Here is a 23,001-nt window from a genome sequence, read left to right as displayed (position 1 = left end):
TTTGGCTGTGCCTGTGGTATACAGAAGTTCCCGAGCCAGGGATTTAACCTGTGCCACAGAAGTGACAGTGCTGGATCCTTAACCTCTAGGCCACCAGGGAACTCCCATCATCTATTTTTACAACAGTCCCGGGAGGCATCTCAGATGATTCTTTCCACTTTTTCGATGAGGAAACTGAGGCACAGAGAAATGCAGTGACATGGGTCCACCCCATCCCTATCCTGAGGGGATCTTTGTTGCTCTGTCTCTCCCACCCTTCCAATCCTCTTGCACTGTTAAGATTAGCATGTTCCCTTGGAGGTGGCATGGTTCTGCTTGGAAACTAGGAACCAGGGTTTTGGATGTGAGAGGCCTGCGAGGCATCCTTGTGGAGATGCTCTGCAGGAGTCAGCAGGAAGGAGTCAGAAGAAAGATTCGGGACCCCTGCCAGCAATGTCCATCATGTGCACGTCAGTGCAGAGATGCTTCTAAGAGTGAGGGGCTGGATGAGAGAACTGAGGGAGAGAGTGCAAGCGGTGAAAGGCAAAGCCTGGCACTGACACCAGGAGCCTCCAGGGGCCGAGAACTTAGGGAGAAACCAGGAAAGCAGATGAGAAGGAGCACTCACTGCAGTAAGAAGAAAAACAAGGAGAGAGCGTGTCCCCGGGACGAAGGGAAGAAAAAGTGTCAAATGCTGCTAACAGATCAGATGACCTCCGATCTAACCGAGAAATGACTATTGAACTTGGCAACACAGTGGTCGTGGTCACTGTTGACCTTGACAAGGGTCACTTGGGCAGAATGGTGGGAGTGGCTGCAAAATATTTGTAGGGAATAAATATATTCTATTCTCTGTGATATGATTTCCTCTGAAATCACAAGCTGTCCGCCTTACAAAAGGTAAAATTCAGCTCTCACGTTTAATTTCCATTTTTGACTCTTCTTATAGGAAAGCGCTCAGAGAAAAGAGATGGAAAATAAATATACAGATGAGCAAAGATATTTTTCCCCGTTGTTACATAACAACTTTTGCAGATTTTGAAAGAATAAGTACCAAAGCCAATGTAAAAGTGGTGTGTGTGGTTGAGAATAACAGTATCCAAATGTCACTGCCAAAATGAGGCCCAGGATTTGGTCCTTGGATCTTATTTAGAAATGACTTTTCTACTTAATAAATGGACATATACACATAAAGTCTCAGAGTCATCTGCATATGTAATTAATTTTCTTTCCTATTGCGCTGCTGGCTATGTCATTTACGTACATTTTAGGCTGTTGGCAAAGCCTCCGGAACTTTCACGTGAAATAACATCTGGAGTATGGGAAAAAATTCAGATCTGTATGGCATTCTTCTGACAAAATGACATTATCAAGTTATTCCTATCTGCATACATTTTTTTCCCCAGTGTAATGCAAAGGCACTCAGCAGGCAGAGCGATACGGCCTTCATAAAATCCCTTCCTCTTTCAGCTGATTTCCCAACACCCATCAGTAAGAGAATACACCAGAGGAAATGGAAGAGAGTATATGTATGCTCAGCTTTAACTCTTTGCATTCATTCAACAAATGTGCATTATTTTTCTGAGTTCTTTTTGAAAAGAACGCTTTGCCCTACTAATGGCTTAAAACCATGAATTTACTACCATCAGCCAAACCTCCATCTTGACCAAGAACTTGGCGAAAAGATAGGTAACCAGCATCCTTTACAAGGTCTGGCTCTACCTTTCCCTGCCTTTTCTTGCCTAAGGGAGATGCAGGCTTTTTTTTTTTTTTTTTTTTTTTTAAGTGTAGTTGATTTATTGTGTTGTGCCAATTTCTGCTGTACAGCATAGTCACCCCCTATATATATATACACACACACACACACACACACATACACCCACATATATATATGTATATATATGTGTATACACACACACATGCTTCTAACCAGCATTGTGCATTTCGAGACACATTAGCCAGGGCACCTGCTGCAGGACAAGCATAGCTGGTCCACTCAGTCGGGAGAACTGGGAGGTGTGATGTTGCCTAATTCTCTCACCTTAGAGCTAAAGAGTTCCCCCAGTGAAGGCTCTGTGATCTGGGTCAGAAGCTTCACAAGGCATGCTAGCCAGCCAAGTGTAATTTCACATGGAGATCAGTGGTCCCATCCCCTGGATCCTTCATCTGCTTAGATAATCTCCCTCCATGCCTGGGGCTGGACAGTTCCTTGGATCTGAGGAGACGTCAGTTGCTAAACATGAAACTGCAAAGTCAGAGTGCTGCTGAGTCCTAATTCACTTGATTAGGGAGTCCCTGTTAGGGGCCAGCTGCATTTTCAGTGCTCCAACAGTAGGGAGAGCAGATGACAGTCTCTGACCCTCCTGGAATTTAAATTCTAGTGCGGGAAGATGGGTTATTATCCACATACATGACAGGTAAAATATATTGTTTGTTAGGAGGTGATGAGTAGTAACTCAGGAAAGAGAAAGTAGAGGAGGTGAGGGAGGCTGGGTGTCGGGGGGCCTCTGAGGGGCACGTCTGCCGCCTTAGGTAGTGTCATCTTTGCACCCTGTTGTTAATTGCCTGTTGGCGGCCTGATTCCCCAATCAGACCATGAGCTCGGACAGGGCAGGGACCCTGGTCCACCAGACACCTCACCCAGGACCTAGCCCATCACAGTTAGCTGCTTCCACAGTATTTAGGATCTGACCGTGGATGTAGGCGCACCCCAAGTCCATAGCCTTACAAGCTTCCTTAGTACATGTTCTAAAATATGGGTGTATATGTGAGTAACAACTAGGGATGAACTTAAATATTAGGAAAAGTCTTTTGGTAAAACATTTTGGGGTTTATGCTTGCCTCCAAAAACCCTTCACTGGACAGCTCTCATCTCACCTCTGCCCCTTCTCCAGAGAAATTAACCTCGGGCAGATACAATTAGAGTTTTCATACATATGTTTTTTGGGTTTTTTTGTACTGTTACTTGCTTTTACTCAAAGAGCTTTAGAAAGGAAAAAAAAAATATTCAAGGGAAGTTCATGGGACTATTTACTAGTAGATACATTTATCTTGCTAATTGGAAAAGTGGCCACTTTGTGATGGAACTATCTCGATATCTCTCTGCCTTTCTCCAGCCTTTCAAAGACTTCCACAGAGTGAGAGAGTGTCCCAGGGTCTGAATGGAGATCTTTATTTTTCCAACGTTCTCCCAGAGGATGCCCGCGAAGACTACATCTGTTACGCCAGATTCAATCACACTCAGACCATACAGCAGAAGCAGCCTATTTCTGTGAAAGTGACTTCGGGTAAGAGTTCCGTTTCCAGAAACTCTGTTGCAGTGTTGTTTGCAAATATAGTAATGATTAAATACTACTAACTTTGAAGGAGACAGGTTCGTTGATTAGGAAAGTACCGGTGAATAGTCACCAAAGTATTGGCGTATATATTAGAAGAAGCTTGCCCAAAAATGAAAATACATAAATAAATGAAATAAATTTTAAAAAGGAGTTCCCTGGTGGCTCAGCAGATTAGGGATCCAGCATTGTCACTGCCGTAGCTCTGATTCCTGCTGTGGCTCGAGCTGGATCCCTGGCTCAGGAACTTCTGCATGCTGCAGATGCAGCCAAAATTTTTTTTTAATTAATAAGTAAATAAAAAGAAGGTGCTTGCATACCCTAAATACTGAATTTTACACTTTTTGCTTTTATTACCACTATTGTTTCCATGAAAACTTTCCGAATCTCCTCGATGGTGATGTACGCATTTGCAGGTGCTCATGTTCCACTGTACCTTTAATTGGCAGCCCTGCAGCATCAGTTAAATCACATATTACTGATGGGGGGAGGTGGCTGAGTGAATTAATGGGATAGTCATGAACAATGTAAAAACACTGTTTTCACTTGTTAGGGAGGGCCTTTGGTCAGCATAGCTGTATATGTTTGCTTTTGTTGCCCAAGACTTTTTTTTTTTTTTTTACAATCCCCTCTCCCCTCCTTTTTGCATTCTTCATAATATTCTGTTTATTTCAGTGGATGAATTGAATGACACTATAGCTGCTAATTTGAGTGACACTGAGTTTTATGGTGGTGAGTTATGGTGATTGTAACTGATATTTCTCCTTCATTGTAGAATTTAGTTCACTAACTTCACCTCCATGACTGTTTAACCGTATTTCTTTATGAAATTCCTAGTTACATGTTTAATGCCACTAGAATCAATGTATGTTTCATATGCGATTTAGCTGTGGATTTTCAAACATGTCACTAAAACATGTTCTGTGTTGTATACATAGTACTGAAAGTTCTTATAACTGTTTCCATGCAAAGAACCATTCCACACGACTTAGAAAAAAATCTTTCATGTATGTTCAGAATTATATTTTTTGTTTTTGTCTTGCTCACAAACTTTTCTCATGAACTAAATAGACATTGGCATGGTGCATTAGCCTGCTAGAATACTAATTTCTTAAAGCTTTCGTAGCTTTAGCAACTAACATTAAATGGATTTGATAGTAAATCATCCTAATTCCCATCTCTTTTCACATGACCTTATCAATGTCATATAATTAGCAATAGAATTTCTCTTTGTTTTCTTCAACTCCAAGTCACTCTCTTCAGTGGAAGTCATCTTGTTAAAAACAGAGCATTTAGCCTCATTCTTTTAAACAGAAAAAATTTCGATTTCCTTAGGGAAATGTGGCTCTCAAGTATAGACTCTATCAGTGAAAATTATGGGTTCTGGATATGGGGTCATCTTAATTATCCATAAGGCAGAATGTCTGCCATATTAATTTTTATACTCTTGGGATAGGAAGTAAAAAGCATTCAGGTAGGATCAGTGACCAGAGTAGACATACCACAACTCCTGCCATACATACTTTTATTTTATCTTATTTATTTTATGTTAAAATACTCATGAAAAATCTGGGCCTCAAAATCATTCCCCAAGTGATTTCAGAGGGGTAAGATTTTTTTCCACAATCTTTAAAATCTAAGGAAAATTCTAATTTGTCTCCAGTAAGACCTTCTCTGGTCTTCAGTTTTTTCCTTCTAAGAAATGAGAATAATTCACACATGACCTTTTCATTCAGTTTTTATGAGCATCGGATAGATAATACATTAAAGTGTTGAACACTCTAAGGGGCTCTAAAAACCTTCCTATGATAGGATTTCTACTCTAAGTTTTTCTGAGAGGCCATCAGAGGGTAAGGCCACATTTAGTCAAGGTCTCCATCAACATGAAAGTAGCCTGTTGAACTCTCCCTGCCATCTTTGACTAGAGCCCTCTTGATTTGCCATTGAGGCAACAGATTTCAGTTTATTGAACACCCTTCATTTTTGGCGCACTGTTTATCAGACCTTGGTTAGTCACTTTCTAGTTGTGTTTTGTTTTGCATAAATCTTGCAGTTTGGGGATCTTGCTGTGTTAGGCAGTCACCCCTGCTATAGTCGTACGTCTTAGAAAAACCTAACATCTTCCAGCAGAGAGTTCATTTACACATTGACCTGAGCACTCATCTTAAGGGATGGATTGTTTGACCACATGATTTTCCTCTGTATATCTACCGTTTGAAAATTTGCCAACCCACCCCAAATTCATAGAAACCTAACCCAAATCAGGGAAAGGTACAAAAGGAAAATAGTCCTTTCTCATTAGTGCTTATGCAGCCAAAGTTGCTTCTACTTCTGGCTAACAGAGTGAGTGATGGCTCTTTGTAAGGCGAAGAATATGTATGTGTAGTTTAACAGATTTCACAATCGATGTTAAATGGTTTTGAAAAGGGATTAGGTTTTTAGACAGGGAAGTGTGCTTCTAGAAATCCATATTCCTAACTCTGAATGCATATTGATTTTCCTCTTTGCAGCTAAACCACATAGAGAGAGGCCGCCAACATTTTTAACTCCAGAAGGCAACGCAAGTCGTAAAGAGGAGTTAAGAGGCAATGTCCTTTCACTCGAGTGCATTGCAGAAGGGCTGTGAGTTAACTCTTCCTGTCTTGATGTCTGTTTTTTATTCAAACATGAGAGATTGGTAGAGAGACAATAATATCATAGGAAGAGTCCGTGTCTCATGCTGGTTGCATCAAGCATCAAGAGAAACTTGATAATTACTTGAATAAGAGGTGGTATAAATTTCATATTATGAAAATATTTTTTAATATAACAGTGTTCCTTTTGATATAAGCATCAGTAAGTAATCACCTTATGACTGCTATGGTTATAATTAAGGTTATTGTTTTAGCTGCTCTTGTGTACCAAACCACCTCAAAATTTAATAGCTTAAAACCAGTAGCTGTTTGTCACCGATCCTTTGCCCACAGATCTGCAGGGCAGTTGTGCTGAAACAGGTCAGATCTGACTGATATTGCCAAGCCTGCTTATGCCTCTACCAGGTGACTCAGCTGTGGGTTCACAGCTATGGGTCTGCTGGCTACTAGCAGGGCTCTGGAGCGGTGGGCCCTGAGTTTCTCACATCTTTCCAGCAGTGTAGCCCCAGCTTTTTCTCCTTACAGGAAAAAGCACACACGGCCTCTCAGGGCATAGCCTAGGATGTGGCACACTGTCCCTTCCCCTACTTCCTGGTGGCCAGTCTTTGCGGCCGCCTTATCTTTACACACCTCAAAGGCAATGGCACTCCCCAGAACCCACGTGCCTTTGACTAGAGTCGCAGGGAGGCCTTGGCCTCGATACAAGAACAGCTATTACATTAGGTACATGTAGAGGCAAGCTTCTACAGAGTTCCTTCTTCTGCCTGGCACAGAGCAGGTACTACTGATCTGGCACATGTGCTGAAAACAGTGAATGGAATCTCGGAAGCATGCCATCTTCTGTGCTGTTCTTGACCTGGCGACTCAGTGGTCTCACATTCCTTCCCAAAATTGGTCTCCAGGAGTAACGTTACCTCTGGGGACACGTGGAGGCCTCTGCTGGCCATGTCAGGAAGTCGCCTTCCACATTTCTCAGTTCATCATCCGTTTATGTCTGTTCGGTTTGGGGGGCTTTTTAATTAAGGTGTAGTTGAATGAAAATGTGCCTATTTCTTTGTTTAAAGTTTTATTTCTTTGGTGGTGTTGCTATTATTTGTTTGTTTAAGGTTACGCTGGTGGCATATGGAAATTCCCAGGCTAGGGGTCAAATCAGAGCTGTAGCTGCCAGCCTACATCATAGCCACAGCACCGTGGGATCTGAGCCATGTCTGCAACCTACACCCCAGCTCATGGCAATGCTGGATCCTTAACCCATGGAGCAGGGCCAGGGATCGAACCTATATCCTCACGAATACTAGTTGGGTTCATTACCTTTGAGCCATGAGAGGAACTCCTGCTGTGCCAATTTCTGATATACAGCAAAGTGACCCAGTCATATATGTATACATATGTATGTGTGTATGTATAGATATATATTCTTTTTATCATGTTATCTCCCGTCATGATCTATCCCAAGAGACTGGATATGGTTCCCTGTGCTGTACAGCAGGACCTCATTGCCCGTTCATTTTAAATGCAGTAATTTGCATTTACTAACCCCAAACTCCCAGTCTATCCCTCTCCCTCCCTCCTCCCTCTTGGGAACCACAGGTTCTCTCTGTCTGTGAGTCTGTTTCGGTTTCATACATAGGTTCATTTGTGCTGTATTTTAGATTCCACATTCAATTTTTTTTTTCAACCAAGCGAACAGAAACAGTTCTACAATCAATGAATCCCATTTTCATGTCTAACGATAGCTATTGTGATCATTCTGAGAGGCCTGGACCATTCTTTTTTTTTTTTTTTTTTTTTTAATCTTTATCTTCCCAACACCCAACTCAGTGTTTGGTCCATAGTTTAGTGCTAGGTAATTGTGTTAAATGGATTTTTATTTTATCCTCATGAAAACCTTCTCAAGTCACCAGCTCAAAGCAAACATTTTTATCCCCATTAAGGCAACTGAGAAAACAGAGGCCCCAAAAAGGTCTGGGATCCAAGAACAGAGAGCAATTTAAGGATAAGATTGGGATTTTGAAGCAGACCTTGTAACTCCAAGCCTATGTCTGGCTTTTCACCTATCTCTGTATTTCATGATTTAATAAGAAACACAGGTGAGAATGAGGTAACCCATGAGTTGGGCCTACTTATAATATTTTTAAACATCACTAATAATGAAATTAAAGCGAGAGCACTGTTCCTCTAATCATTCACTCAAGCTGTTATGAGATAGGGAGGGTCTTCCTTTGATATGGAAATGTATGTAAAAGTTCTTGGACACACACATGTCTATCAGCTCTTTCTTTGGCATTTTTAACTCTAGCTGATGAAAAATTTATAACTCGCTATCATTAATTTCATGGTATTTCTTTTGATTGACATAGTCCCTTCCTGCAAAATTTTCCAAGAGTGCCTCCTCGATCAGAACCTGGAAGAAAATAATTAGGTCCCTTTAGTGAAGTACGTCTTCCTGGGGTTCTCACTGCCTCCCTGAGCTCAGAGTTCACAGTGTGCCATAAACCAGCAGACTTCAGTGTTCCCGTTAGCCATGCTCACTTACAGACTTAAATGTAAGGTTTTGAGCATTACTTATAAAAAGTAAGCTGTCGATGTATTTATTCCTCATGATCTTTATATTTGTTACAAGCACACATGCAAAGGCATCCTCAAAAGTGGTGAGATGACCTTCTTTTTTTGGGTAACATTCTTATTTATTTATCTTATCAGGCCAACCCCAATCATTTACTGGATCAAAGAAGATGGAACACTCCCCATCAACCGAACATTTTATAGGAACTTTAAGAAAACTCTGCAGATCATTCAGGTTACAGAAGCAGACTCTGGAAATTACCAGTGTATAGCCAAAAATACGCTAGGAGCCATCCATCATACCATTTCGGTCACCGTTAAAGGTATGTCATTGTCAAAAATACATGGCTCTTGCCTACCAGGTGTTTTGAGAGGCCCTAAATCTTCAGTTAAATATGCCTTTGATTTATATGCTTCAGTAATTGCAATGTACATTTATATCCATATTCATGGCACCTTGAATCGCTTCTCATGGCTATTTATAGTGCATTTAAATCAGGTTAAAAATTCACTCCCTCAAATCTTCCTTATAGAAGAATTCCAGTTCATAAACGTGGGAAGAATGAAGGAAATAGAAAAATCACCATTAGCATCCCTCAGTTATAGTTGCTGTAGGCAAGAGCCAGTGATGAACACTAAGATTATTTTAAGGAGAAGCAGGCTATTTGCATAGCCTCAAAGCATTTCTTCTCCCTCCACCCCCCTAAAAATTAATTACTGGAGCGGTTTTAACATATTCTTCACTCCTTATCCCTTAAGGAAATGGAGCTTAATTGCCCTACCCTTGAATGAGTTTGGACGTAAGTGACTCCTAACAAAGGCAGGAAAATGGTAACTTTACAGTGGAGAAACCTGTCAGACATGATGCTAACCAAGCGATCAAGGTTAACATAATTAGCGAGATGCCGTGTTGGTACCATTTACTCCCAGATATGATGCACGTAGAAATCTCCATCCCCCAAAACCTCAGCTGAATCGTGAGAAAACATCAGACAAACTCAAGTTGAAAGATGTTCTACATTAGAGGTTACCAGTGGGGAGAGAGAAGGGGGAGGGCAAAAAAACGGGTAGGAGATTAAGAGGCACAAACTGTGATGTATAAAAGAAGCTATAAGGATATATTGTATAACATGGGGAATGTCGCCAGTATTTGATAACTGTAAATGGAGTATAACCTTAAAAAAGAAGTAATTGTGATGATACGGATGATGGTGGTTAGATGATGATTATAACCTAGAAATTCAGAATTCTTCACTAAATTTGACGTTAAGTGGAAAATCTTTGTTCCACTTAAAACCTTCACATTGATCTATATAGGATTAAATAGCCACTAGTATAAACATTTTCTAGGAATGGGAGCATGTTAAAAATATTTCACAAAACATTTTGGTTACAGAGAAGAAGTGGAAAACATACCTTAGGAGAAATATGAAGGTTAATCAAGTTAGTAAGTTTGATTTATCCCTGAAAGTATTCTGATGAGTTCTCCTTTATAAATTTGGAAGGATATTCAAAGAAAAAACTCTTTAAGTCAAAAAAAGAGGTAATAGAGAACTTATTTATAGAGTTGGGGTAATTAATATTGATATCAAACACTTATGGCTGAAACTGGCATCTATGTTCAGTTCTCTGTTTCTGATAATGATGAAAAAAGCTGTAGGTTGTTAAAAAAAAAAAAAAAGATTTTCTACAAAGTATCTGATTAGTATACTCTTTAAAAATTTCAGGTTCATGAGGAAGTTCCCATGTGGTGCAGTGGGTTAAGGATCCAGCATTGCTGCCGCTGTGGCACAGGTTGCAACTGCGGTGTGGGTTCAGTCCGTGGCTTGGGAACTTCCACATACCCTGGGTGCAGAAAAAAAAAAAAAAAAAAAAAAGTGTCTCAGGTTCATGAAAAGCAAGGAGGAACCGAGAAACTGGCTGATTGGAGGAAACTAAGTGATCTTGGGGTAGAAATAAGATATTAGTGGAAGAACTGTGTGGAGTTGAGTGGCTGGTATTGTACCAAGGTTGAGTTCTTGTTTTAATAACTATACCATGGTCATGTTAGATGTTAACATTAGAGAAAGTTGGGTGAAGGACCGAGAGGAACACTCTAACTTGGCAAATTTTCAAAAATTCAAAGCTTTAAAAATTGCTTCGCGGAGTTCCCTGGTGGCTCAGTGGGTAAGGATCCACTGTTATCACTACTATGGCTCAGGTTCAACCCCTGGCCTGAGAACTTTTGCATGCCACAGGTGCAGCCAAAAAAAACTGTTATTTTCCAACTTTATAATTGTATGCATTCTCTGGGGCTTAAAAGTTAAATTCATGTTTTCTAGCCCTACCTATGCTTGTAAATTGCTCTACAGCCTTAGAGAAATCTGTTACCTCTTTGATCTCTGATTAATTTAGTATAGAATGAAATGAAGGTATTTGAATCAAAGGCTCTAGAAATAAGACATTGATGTCAGTGAGTCATTTTAAACATTCTTTTGAAAATCTGAATGATTCGTTGGAGCATTGCTTATAAATCTGTTCACTCTAAAAAATAAATTAACAGATGTTTTGCAATTATTTATTTTGTTATTAAGATAGTTCAGTATACTAAGTTTGCTAGAAAAACTTATTTGATTCAAATTTTGTGTGTGTGTGTTTTCCCTTTCTTCATGAAGCGGCTCCATACTGGATCATAGCACCTCAGAATCTTGTGCTGTCCCCTGGAGAGGACGGGACCCTGATCTGCAGAGCTAATGGCAACCCCAAGCCCAGAATTAGCTGGTTATCAAACGGCGTCCCGATAGAAAGTAAGTTTCCTTGATTGGCTCCAATTGCAGTATGTTTTCAGAGCAGAGCGACATCTGCACAGAGAACAAATGGTGATGAAAAATTACTTAGGTTAAGGACAGAGGCCACATGTAAGTTAAACAGAAACACCAAATGACCTTTATGTTTTATTTGCATTTACCTTTAGATGTAATTTATTATCACTTATTATTATGCTGTCAGCATAATGGTATGTGCTGCCTGGAACTTGGTGAGATTTCCTGTTTTCTACGTGGGTCATAGGAAGAATGACAGGGGGAGATATAAGCAGGACTGAAAAGTTCAGACTATCTTCTTGGTTCAAAATGCCTAGTGGTATGTGGACTCACAGGAGTGGGAGGAGACGGGTGGGGAGCTTAGGAATAGAGGCAGTGGATATGACAAGAGTAGGAAGTATGGCTGTCTTAACTTTTTTAAATTTTTAATGGAATATAGTTAACTCACGAAGTTGTGTTAATATCAGGCAAACAGCAAAGGAAATCAGATTCCTTCTCAGATTCTTTTCCCAAACAAGCTACCTCGCAGTACTGAGTAAATTTCCCTATGCTGTACAGTAGGTTCCCACTACCCATATCTTCTACACGTAATAATGTGTATATGTCAGTCCCAACCCAGGAATTTATCTCTGCCCTCTCTATGCTTCCCCTTTGGTGAACATAAGTTTGGTTTCAAAATCTTGGAGTCTGTCTCTGTTTTTGAAAATTCTATTATATCCTTCCTATGAAATCAATTAGTATTAGTGACCTCAATGTCCAGCAACAGAGGATTGGATAAAGAATATGTTTTAATTTTTTTAATTTGATGAATTTTCTTATATTTATAGTTGTACAACCGTCACACAACCTAATTTTAGAACATTTCCATCGCAAACCCCCAATCCATCCCTCCCCACAACCTGTCTATTTTGGTAACCATAACTTTTTCAAACTCTGTTAAACAGAGATACCAAATTACCTTTAGATTTTAATTTTATTACCTTTAAAAGTCTATTTCTGTTCTGCAAATAAGTTCACTATATTCTTTTTTTAGATTCCACATATAAATGATAGCGTATGACATTTGTGTCTCACTGTCTAACTTCACTTAGCATGATAATTTCTAGGTCTATCTATGTTGCTGTGAATGCCATTATTTCGTTCTTTTTTTATGGGTGAGTAATATTTCATTGTATATATGTACCACATCTTTATCCAATCCTCTGTTTAGGTTTCTTCCATATCTTGGCTATTGTATATAGTGCTGCAGTGAACATTGGGGTACGTGTATCTTTTCGAATCATGGTATTCTTTGGATAGATACTGAGGAATTGGATTGCCAGATCATATGGTAATTTTATTTTTAGTTTTTTGAGGAATCTCCATACTGTTTTCCATAGTGGTTGCACCAATTTACATTCCCATCAACAGTATAAGACAGTTCCCTTTTCTCCACACCCTCTCCAGCTTTTACTGTTTGTAGACTTTTTGATGATGGCCATTCTGGCTGGTGTAAGTTGGTACCTCATAGTAGTTTTGATTTGCATTTCTCTAATAATTAGTGACATTGAATATCTTTTCATATGTGTTTTTGGACATATATACCTCTTCTTTGGAGAATTGTCTCTTTAAATCTTCTGCCCATTTTTTGATTTTTTTTGTTTGTTTTTTGTTTTTTGTATTGAGCCGTAGGATGTTTATATATTTTGGAGAATTAATTCCTTGTCAGTTGCTTCATTGGCAAATATTTTCTCCCATTTTTTGAGGAGTCTTTTCATTTTATTTAGGGTTTCCTTTGCTGTACAGAAACTTTTAAGTTTAATTAGGTCCAATTTGTTTATTTTTGTTTTTTATTGTCATTACTCATGGACATGAATCTGAGAAAATATAGCTGTGGTTTATGTTGGAGAGTGTTTGGCCTATGTTTTCCTCTAAAAGTTTTATAGTATCCAGTCTTATATTTAGGTATTTAATCCATTTCGAGTTTATTCTTGTGCATGGTGTTGGAGAGTATTCTGATTTCATTCCTTTACAGTAGCTGTCCAGTTTTCCCAGTACCATTTATTGAAGGCACTGTCTTTTCTCCATTTGTATAGTCTTGCCTTCTTTGTCATAGATCAGTTGACCATAGGTGGATTTAATTCTGGGTTTTCTGTCCTGTTCCACTGATCTATAGTGCTGTCTTTTCCCAGTACCATACCTGTTCCACTGATCTGTAGTTCTGTCTTTTCCCAGTGCCATATACTTTTGATGACTATAGCTTTACAGTATAGTCTGGACTCAGGGAGACTGATTCCTTCACCTCCATTTTTCTTTCTCAGGATAGCTTTGACTATTCTGGGTTTTTTGTGGTTCAAAACTTTAAAATATTTTGTTCTAGTTCTGTGAAAAATGCCATTGGTAATTTGATAGCAATTGCATTGAATCTATAGGTTGCCTTTGGTAGTATAGTCATTTTGACAATATAGATTCTTCCCATCCAAGAGCATGGTATAGCTTTCCATCTTTTTGCGTCATCTTTGATGTTTTTCTTTGGTGTCTTATAATTTTCAGAGTACAGGACTTTTGTCTCTTTAGGTAGGTTTTTTCCTTGGCATTTTATTTTTGATAAGATGGTAAATGAGACTGTTTCCCTAATTTCTCTCTCTAATGTTGCTTTGTTGGTAGAAATACAATAGATTTCTGTGTATTAATTTTGTATCCTGCAACTTAACTAAATTCATTAATGAGCTCTATCAGTTTTCTGGTAGTATCTTCAGGATTTTCTAGGTATAGTATCATGTCATCTGCAAACAATAATAGTTTTGCTACTTCCTTTTCAGTTTGGATTCCTTTTATTTCTTTCTCTTCTCTGATTGCCATGGCTAGAACTTCCAAAACTATGTTGATAGAAGTGGTGAGAGCAGACAGCTTTGTCTTGTTCCTGATCTCAGCAAGAATTCTTTTAGCTTTTCACCATTGAGAATGATGTTAGCTGTGGCTTTGTCATATATGGGCTTTATTATGTTGAAACAAGTTCCCTCTATGCCTACTTTCTGGAGGATTTTTATCAGAAATGAGTGTTGTGTTTTGTCTACAGCTTTTTCTGTGTCTTTTGAGAGGATCATATGGTTTTTATTCTTCAGTTTGTTAATGCAGTGTATCATACTGATCTATTTGTGGATATTGAAAAATCCTTGCATTCCTAGGATAAATCCCTCTTGATCCATGGTGTACAATCCTTTTAATGTATTGTTGGATTAGGTTTGCTAGTATTTTATTGAGGATTTTTGCACCTATTTTCATCAGTGATAGTGACCTGTAATTTTCTTTTTGTGTGGTATCTTTGGTTTTAGTATCAGGGTGATGGTGGCCTCATGGAATTAGTTTGGGAATGTCCCTTCCTCTGAAGTTTTTTGGAATAATTCAGAAGGATAAGTGTTAGCTCCTCTCTAAATTTTTAATGGAATTCATCTGTGAAGCCATCTGGTCCTGGACTTTTGTTTGTTGGAAGTTTTTTAATCACAATTTCAATTTCAGTACTTGTGATTGGTCCCATTCATCTTTTCCATTTCATCTTGGTTTAGTCTTGGAAGATTGTACTTTTCTAAGAATTTGTCCATTTCTTCTAGGTTGTCCATTTTATTGGCATATAGTTGCTTGCAGTAGTCTCTTATGATCCTTTGTATTTCTGTGATATCCATTGTAACTTCTTTTTCATTTCTGATTTTGATTTAAGTTCTCTTTTTTTCTTGATGAGTCTGGCTAAGGGTTTATCAATTTTGTTGATCTTTACAAAGAACCAGCTTTTCATTTCATTCATCTTTTCTGTAGTTTTCTTCATTTCTGTTTCATTTATTTCTGCTCTAATCATTATGATTTCTTTACTCCCACTAACTTTGGGTTTTGTCTGTTTTTCTCTCTCTAGTTGCTTTAGTTGTAAAGTTAGGTTGTTTGTTTGAGATTTTTCTTGTTTCCTGAGGTAGGCTTGTATTGCTCTAAACTTCCCTCTTAACACTGCTTTTGCTGCATCCCATAGGTTTTGGAGTGTTGTGTCTTTGTTGTCATTTTCTTCTAGGTATTTTTAAATTTCCTCTTTGATTTCTTCAGTGATCCATTGGTTTAGTATCATGTTGTTTAGTATCCATGTGTTTGTGTTTTTCGCAGGTTTTTTGTTGTTAATTTCCAGTCTTATAGTGTTATGGTTGGAAAAGATGCTTGATATGATTTCAGTTTTCTTAAATTTACTGAGGTTTGCTTTGTGACCCAGAATATGATCTAGCCTAGAGAATGTCCCATGTGCAATTGAGAAGGATGTGTATTCTGCTGCTTTTGGATGGAATGTTCTATAAATATCTATTAAGTACATTTGGTCTAATGCATCATCAAAGGCCTGTGTTTCCGTGTTGATTTTCTGTCTAGATGAACTGTCCATTGCTGTAAGTGGGGTGTTAAAGTCCTCCGCTATTATTGTGTTATTGTTTATTTCTCCTTTTAAGTCTATGAGCAGTTGCCTTGTATATTGAGGTAATCCTATGTTGGATGAAAATATATTTACAATTGTTGTATCTTCTTCTTGGATTGATCCTTTGATAATACGTAATGTCCTTCTTTGTCTCTTATCATTTTCTTTAAGGTCTATTTTGTATGATATGAGTATTGCTACTCCAACTTTCTTTTGATTTCTGTTTGTGTGGAATATTTTCTTCCATCCTCTCACTTTCAGTTTATGTGTCCCTAGAACTGAAGCAGGTTTCTTGAAGGCAGACTATTTATGTGTCTTGTTTTTGTATCCATTAAGCCAGTCTATGTCTTTTGATTGGAGCATTTAGTCCATTTACATTTCAGATGACTATTGATATATATGCTCTTATTGCCGTTTTGTTAATTGTTTTGGATTTGTTTGTGTTGGTCTTTTTCATTCCCTTCTTCTCTTATTCTCACCTCTGTCTTTAGTGTTGAATTTGAGTTGATTTTTCTTATTTGTGTGTGTATCTATTGTAGATTTTTGATTTGCAGTTTGAAGTTTTGATACAGATTGTTTTAAGTTTCTGGTCTCTTGACTGCAAATAAATCTCCAGTATCCTGCATTTGTCCCTTCCTCTTCTCACAATTTCTAGTGTTGGTAGCATATTTGTGTGTAGATGATTTGCTACCTTTACTGTGTATATGCCTTTATTGGTGAGCCTTGTCATTGTAACGTTTTCTGTTTCTAGTTGTGGCCTTTTCTTTTCTACCTAGAGAAATTCCTTTCATATTTGTTGTAAAGTTGGTTTAGTAGTGCTGAATTACTTTACCTTTTGCTTGTCTGTAAAGCTTTTGATTTCTCCTTCAAATCTGAATAGGTGGGTAGAGTAACCTTGGTTGGAGGTTTTTTCCTTTCATCACTTTAAGTATATTGTGCCAGTCCCTTCTGGCCTGCAGAGATTTTGCTGAAAAGTCAGCCAATAACCTTATTGGGGTTCCCTTGTATGTTATTTTTTTCTTTTCCCTAGCTACTTTAAGTATTTCCTGTTTGTCTTTAATTTTGGTCAGTTTGATCAATATGTGTCTCAGAGTGTTCCTCCTTGGATTTATTTTATAATTATCAGGTATTAATTGTGCTTCCTGAATTTGAGTGAGTGATTCCTTTCCTATGTTAGGGAGGTTTTTGGCTATTATCTCTTCAAATATTTTCTCTGGCCCTTTCTCTCTCTCATCTCCTTCTCGCATGCCTATAATGTGGATGTTGGTGCATTTAAAGTTGTCCCAGAGTTCTCTTAGACTGTCTTCTTTTCTTTTCCATCTTTTTTATTCTTTTCAGTTCCATGTCAGTGATTTCCACCAGTCTGTCTTCCACCTTGCTTATTCAATCTTCTGCTCCTGTATTCTGCTGTTGGTTCTTTCTAGCATTTTCTTAATTTCAGTTATTGTATTTTCCATCTCTGCTTGCTTAATCTTTAAATCTTCTATTTCATCCTTCAGCGTTTCTTGAAATTTATAAAATTTTACATCCAGTTTAGTTCTAAGATCTGAATCATCTTTACTCTCATTAGTCTAAAGTCTTTTTCATAAAGGTTGCTAAAAAACTTAGCTGTTTTTCTGTATTTTTTTTTCCTTGTTTCTTCATCTGGGTCATAATTCTCTGCCTTTTCATTTTGAGTAGATTTTTTATGTGGTCACCTTTTTGCAGACAATAGAGTTGTAGCCTCTCTTGCTTCTGATGTCTGCCCCCTTATGGCTGAAGTTGGTATGAGGTCTTGCTGCAGGCTTCCTAATGGAAAGAACTGGTGCCTGCCAACTGGTAGGTAGCACTGATTCTTAGCCTTCTGGTGGGTAGGGCTTTGTCTCTGGGTGTGATTAGAGGTGCTATATGCCTAGGAGTTCTTTAGGCAGCTTGTTTGCTAATGAGTAGGGCTATGTTCCCACTCGGTTTATCGTTTGGCCTGGAGCTTATCAGCCCTGTTAGGTGGAGACAGATTTTTCCAAAATGGCCACCTCTGGGTGAGTTCAGGCTGATCATTATTCTTAAGACTTTATCCTCCAATGTCCTTGACATGCAATGCGCCACAGTCACTCCCTTTTCCCAGGAGATCCTCCAAGAACGACAGGCTGGTCTGACCCAGATTGCTATGGAGTCTCTGCTTTGCCCTGGGAACCAGTGTATGTGATAGTCTGTGTGTGCCCTTCAAGTGCTGAGTCTCTGTTTCTCCCAATCCTATGGCATTCACTTGCACAATCTCTGCTGGCCCTCAATGCCAGATGCCCTGGAGTCTCCTTCTCCCAAGGCCAGACCCCCAGGCGTGGGAACCTGACATGGGGCTTGGAACTCTCACTTCCATGGGTGAGCCTCTGCGATATAGCTACTTTCTAGTCTGTGGACTGTCTACCTGGTGGGTATGGGGTTGCTTATATCATGTAATCGCCCCTCCTACCGTCTGGATATGGCTTCTTATTTGTCTTTTGCTATAGGGTATCCTTTTTTGGTGTTTCCAGTCTATTTTGTTGATGGTTATTCAGCAGTTGGTTGTAATTTTGTTGTTTTCATGAGAGCAGGTGAGCTCCAGTCCTTCTGTTCTGCCATCTTAATCCTGTCTCAGAAGATGTCTTCATTTAAAGAGGTTTTCATCCTAAGTATAGTTCAGATGTTCCCAAGTTCTCCAGTCTTCAGAGGTGACTATCCCATTTAAAACCCAAGGATGAACACATCCTCTGACCTCGGTTGTATGCTGGACACGCTCCATCTTTGACCAGTTTTCCCTTTCTGAGTCTCGCTGAGGTCATCTTTAAGCAATATTCACAAGGTCCTAACTGCCAGTTGTCACCTCTTCATCCACCTTCCCTGGACCACCTTCACTCCACCAACTTCTCCAAGAAGTCCCCCTCCCCCCACCCAAATGTGGCCACAGGCCCTTCATCAGTCTTCTAAATCACAGCAAAGACCAGTTTTATAAAATTTTGTTAGAGACTTGAGGATAACAGAAAAGCATTAAAGCAAAGAAAAAAAGAAAACTTAAAACAGATATTGCATCTCCCTGCTCCTAGATTCCTAAGCCATGGACATCCCCAGAGAGCCCACTGCTTCTTCTTTTCCTGGATCCCACCCACCACCAGAATATTTGGACATTTTTCCCTTCTTGGAGTTCAGACCTTCTTTTCGACCCAGAGACAGAGAGAATCAGTTTCTGTTTAAAACCCAGCCCCAGGCTCACCCTCCCAGTCATTGGCATAATAATCTGCAAAAAAAATGGAGTTCCCGCATGGCTCAGTGGTTAACGAATCCGACTAGGAACCATGAGGTTGTGGGTTTGATCCCTGGCCTTGCTCAGTGGGTTAGGGATCCGGCGTTGCCATGAGCTGTGGTGTAGGTTGCAGATGCGGCTCAGATCCCATGTTGCTGTGGCTGTGGTGTAGGCCGGCGGCTACAGCTCTGATTCGACCCCTAGCCTGGGAACCTCCATATGCCGTGGGAGCGGCCCAAGAAAATGGCAAAAAGACAAAAATATATATATATATATATATATATATATATATTTTTTTTTTTTACCCACAATAATGACCTTCAGGAGTATGATGGAGAAAAGCCTGGCTTCTCACTGACTCCAAGCCATAATCAAAAATTGGTTCTAGGAGATGGCGCTGTGGTGAAATGGGATTGGCTGTTTCTCTGGAGCATTGGGACACAGATTTGATTTCTGGCCCTGCACAGTGCGTTGAGGATCCAGTGTTGCCACAGCTGCATCTTAGATCTTGACTGTGGGCTCAGATCTGATCCCTGGCCCCGGGGAACTCCATATGCTGCAGGGTGGCCAAAAAAGAAAAAAAAAAAAAAGTTTCTTCTCTGACATAACCTAAAGGTCCACTCAACTGGCTTTCCTAAAGTAGTCTTCACCCTAAGATGGATCTAAAAACTGCTGACAGTTTTTAAATGGCACATGTCCCTGCTTCTCACTATCACAGTCTTATGGCAGCAGGTCTAGACAGAGTGAGAGACCCAGGTCCATGGGTTTATTAGGAGTTTGTGTAACACAACACCGTACTTACCAGATCCTTGAAAACAGACAGCCTGTGTTGACTGTAAAAGCGAATATGTTTCTGGAAGAACACACATACTAAGGAAGCCAGCAAATCGGGTTCGGAGAGAACCATTCCCAATTTTAACTATGCTCAGGACCAGGAAGAACCGCAGTGAGTGCTTGGTGGTTGTGCATTGGGAAGCTGTTAGCACTCTCAGAGGCACGTGAGTGAAAACTGAGAAAGAGTGGACCAACGCCCAGAACTGAAAAAATAAGTTTTCTGGTAGAGTGTCTGATTTTCTTAGGAACGCGTTCAGAAATGGCAGTAAAGGATGGAGTGTGCTTAGCGCTTTGGCACCGTGTTTTGCCTCCCGGAGTTTCCCTGCTGCTTTAGAGATGGTAGCCCAGCCCCTGAGGTTGGACCTCAGTGAAACTGACAAGTGGGAGGGGTCCCCATCCTAGTTGCTCAGCAGGAAAGACAAGGAACCAGGGAATGTTGAAAAGATAAACACCCTCAAGCTCGGCAGCCAAAATGCAATCATAAGCAGGGAAAAGTGAGATGCAGGTGAGTCGGGGCACACAGATGAGGGGAGATAAAACAAGGATGCTCATCTTTCCTCCTGATTCGCTCAGTTTGTAAAACTTCCAAACCCGGCACAGGTGGTGTCTGTCAGGGAACCCTGTCGCTTCAGCTGTATTAAGGGCTTTGAACTTCTAGTAAAATAAGATTCAAGAATGTAATGTCCAGCACAGGGAATAGAGACATTCTTTTATAATTTTACATGGAATATAATCTATGAAGTATTGAATATCATGTTGTACACCTGAAACTAATATTGTAGGTCACCTAGACTTAAAAAAGAAGCTTTGAAACTGCACTCATAGACATTCCCTTTTTTGTTTATTAGATTAGTTTATTTTCTCTATATACTAGGTAATTGGGGTGATTTTTTTTTCAATGTACATCTATATTTCTCTTTTGACAGTGTGCTGTACTTTCATGGCTTTGAGGGGTATTTAAAATTTTGTATTGTTACACAATCTGTGACAGTCATAATTGTAATGTTTTTATATACTTACACACTTGAATTATCCCTTGGATAAAATCTATGAACATTTTAAATTTTAGCGCATTTTGAAAATGACACTCTAAGAAAGGTATATCAGTTTGCATGTCCTCCAATAGAGTATGTGGCATAGACATTCCCCACCCTCCCCTTTTTTTTTTTGCTTTTTAGGGCCCCACTTAAGGCATATGGAGGTTCCCAGACTATGTCCTCGACCTACACCACAGTTCACGGCAACACCGGATCCCTGGCCAGGGTTTGAACCCACATCCTCATGGATGCTAGTCAGTTTCTTTTGCTCTGAACCACGATGGGAACTCCTAGACACTCCCCTTTAAATGAAATATTTTGAGGGAGGATCCACTGTGAAAGGCCTGTTTGTTGGGGAGCAGGGTGAAGGATAACAGTCCTTGGAGACAAGAGGAACCTGTCTGCTGTAACCGCAGGTCATCTGATTGGGTCCAGAGCGGAAAACAGAACAAAATCGCTCAAATCAGGTTCCAAATCAGTTCATTTCTTCTGTTCCCAAAGTGTTTGTTAAGTCCATTCTGGAAGGAAAACAGAAGGCTGAGCAGAGCCAGGGTCAGAGTTTTACAGTGCCTACAGATGCGGGGTCCCTCAGCCTCTGGTGTGCCTCTCAGCGGTCACTCTGGTGGATGAGCAAGAAGAAGAACATTATATGGCCTGGCCACAAAGCCAGGGGCCCCGGCCACCAGACCGCTGCACAGTGCTGGGAGCTGGTGCTGTATGTTATGCGGAGGTGATGAGAAGCCTTCCTGGAAGGCATCTTCTTCCACATCAGGAGGCCAAGTGCATGGATTACTGTTTGCAATCTCAGAACTGAAAGGTGATGGGCTCGAGGCACCTGGTGGGGACCGTCCTTGCTCTCTGCACGATGGCCCAGCAGGAGCACTGCTACTCTCCGCCCCCACCTTCAGCAGCTGGGCCATCTGCAGCTTTGCTGAGTGGCTTCTTGGCTAGCCACTAAGCCTTTTTTTTTTTTTTTTTTTAAATGGTTATTTTACTGAAGTAAAGTTGATTTACCATGTTGTGTTAATTTCTGGTGTAGAGCAAAGCGATTCAGTTATGCATATTCTTTTTCATATTCTTTTCCTTTATAGTTTATCATAGGATAGTGAATATAGCTATTACAGTAGGACCTTGTTGTTTACCCACTTTCTATGTCATAGTTGGCATCTGCTCATCCCAAACCCCACCCCACCCCCACTATCCTCCCCCTTGGCAACCACAAGTCTATTGTCTATGAGTCTATTTCTGTTCCAAAGATGTGTTCATTTGTATACACTAACTCTTAAACAACTGAGTCACAGTGAACCCTACATGCCCCCACCTGTGTTGACCTCCTCGGATCCAAGATAAAGAGTAAATGCCAAAGAAAACTCTGAACATCGATAGAAGTTCCAGGAGCCTCATGCCTCTCCCCATGGCCACCCTCCTTGATGGTTAACCTGTGAATTCAGAGGCCTCTAAACAGAACTGCCTTTGAGGTTTGAGGACCATTCTGGACCCAAGAGACTGGGGCTTGATTATTGGCTGCAGTTGGCTGAGTTTGCAGCCCACGGATGCTTTCAATGATGACAGGGCACAGAGGAGGGATGGCAGAGAGGCAGGGGTAGATGAGAGGGAGCAGAATCTGCTGCAGTGTAGAGAGGCACAGAATTGGCCTGGTGAGGATTCCTAGCCTTCCAAGGGGCTAAAGCAGACCCCAGAAGTAAGCTGGGAGCGCAAGCTGCCTTGCTCATACCTAAGAGACTTCAGAAACTGTGGCTGGACCAGTTGCTAAGGGGCAGGGGCAGAAAACAGCTGTGCTTCTGCAGGATGACTGTGCAGCCTCTCCTCCAGCTGCCACCCAACAGAGATATCATCAGGGGACCACAGTCCCACACATTCAGCCTCCCCAGTCCTGACTCCAGGACAATCACCTAAGGATATTGCCACTCTCGCCCCCTCCCCCGCCTCTGCAGGCTCTGGCTCCCAATTGCACTTAAGTCCTATACAAGGAGAGGGAGGAGTCAGGCTTGGGTTTCACTGGCAAAATAGAGTGTTATTGATTTGTGTCTATGCATTTCAGGCCTGGAACCTAATGATTTACAAACCAAAAGAATTCATTCAGAAAGGGTCTGGACTCACAGAGTTCCCATTGTAGC

General features: G+C 40.3%; 1 protein-coding gene across 50 annotated transcripts in view; it reads left to right on the top strand.

Moving 5' to 3' along the window:
• NRCAM (neuronal cell adhesion molecule) overlaps positions 1 to 23,001 on the top strand; it is a 317,402-nt gene that overhangs the window by 239,673 nt on the left and 54,728 nt on the right. For 42 of the 50 annotated variants that reach the window (XM_084977477.1, XM_084977466.1, XM_084977498.1 and 39 more), the window contains 5 exons: positions 3,096 to 3,266; positions 3,990 to 4,046; positions 5,825 to 5,936; positions 8,651 to 8,835; positions 11,167 to 11,298. In XM_084977477.1, coding sequence (XP_084833603.1) covers positions 3,096 to 3,266; positions 3,990 to 4,046; positions 5,825 to 5,936; positions 8,651 to 8,835; positions 11,167 to 11,298 — 657 coding nt within the window. The remainder of the gene's footprint in view (positions 1 to 3,095; positions 3,267 to 3,989; positions 4,047 to 5,824; positions 5,937 to 8,650; positions 8,836 to 11,166; positions 11,299 to 23,001) is intronic. The other 8 variants (XM_084977489.1, XM_084977494.1, XM_084977493.1 and 5 more) reach the window with 1 other exon arrangement.

Source organism: Sus scrofa, chromosome 9, assembly GCF_054392235.1.
Source record: "Sus scrofa isolate SSC_HxYL_T2T_F1_AM1 chromosome 9, Sscrofa_HxYL_maternal_Yorkshire_Landrace_v2.0, whole genome shotgun sequence".
Lineage (NCBI taxonomy): Eukaryota > Metazoa > Chordata > Mammalia > Artiodactyla > Suidae > Sus > Sus scrofa.
This window is presented reverse-complemented; position numbering and strand designations above follow the sequence as displayed.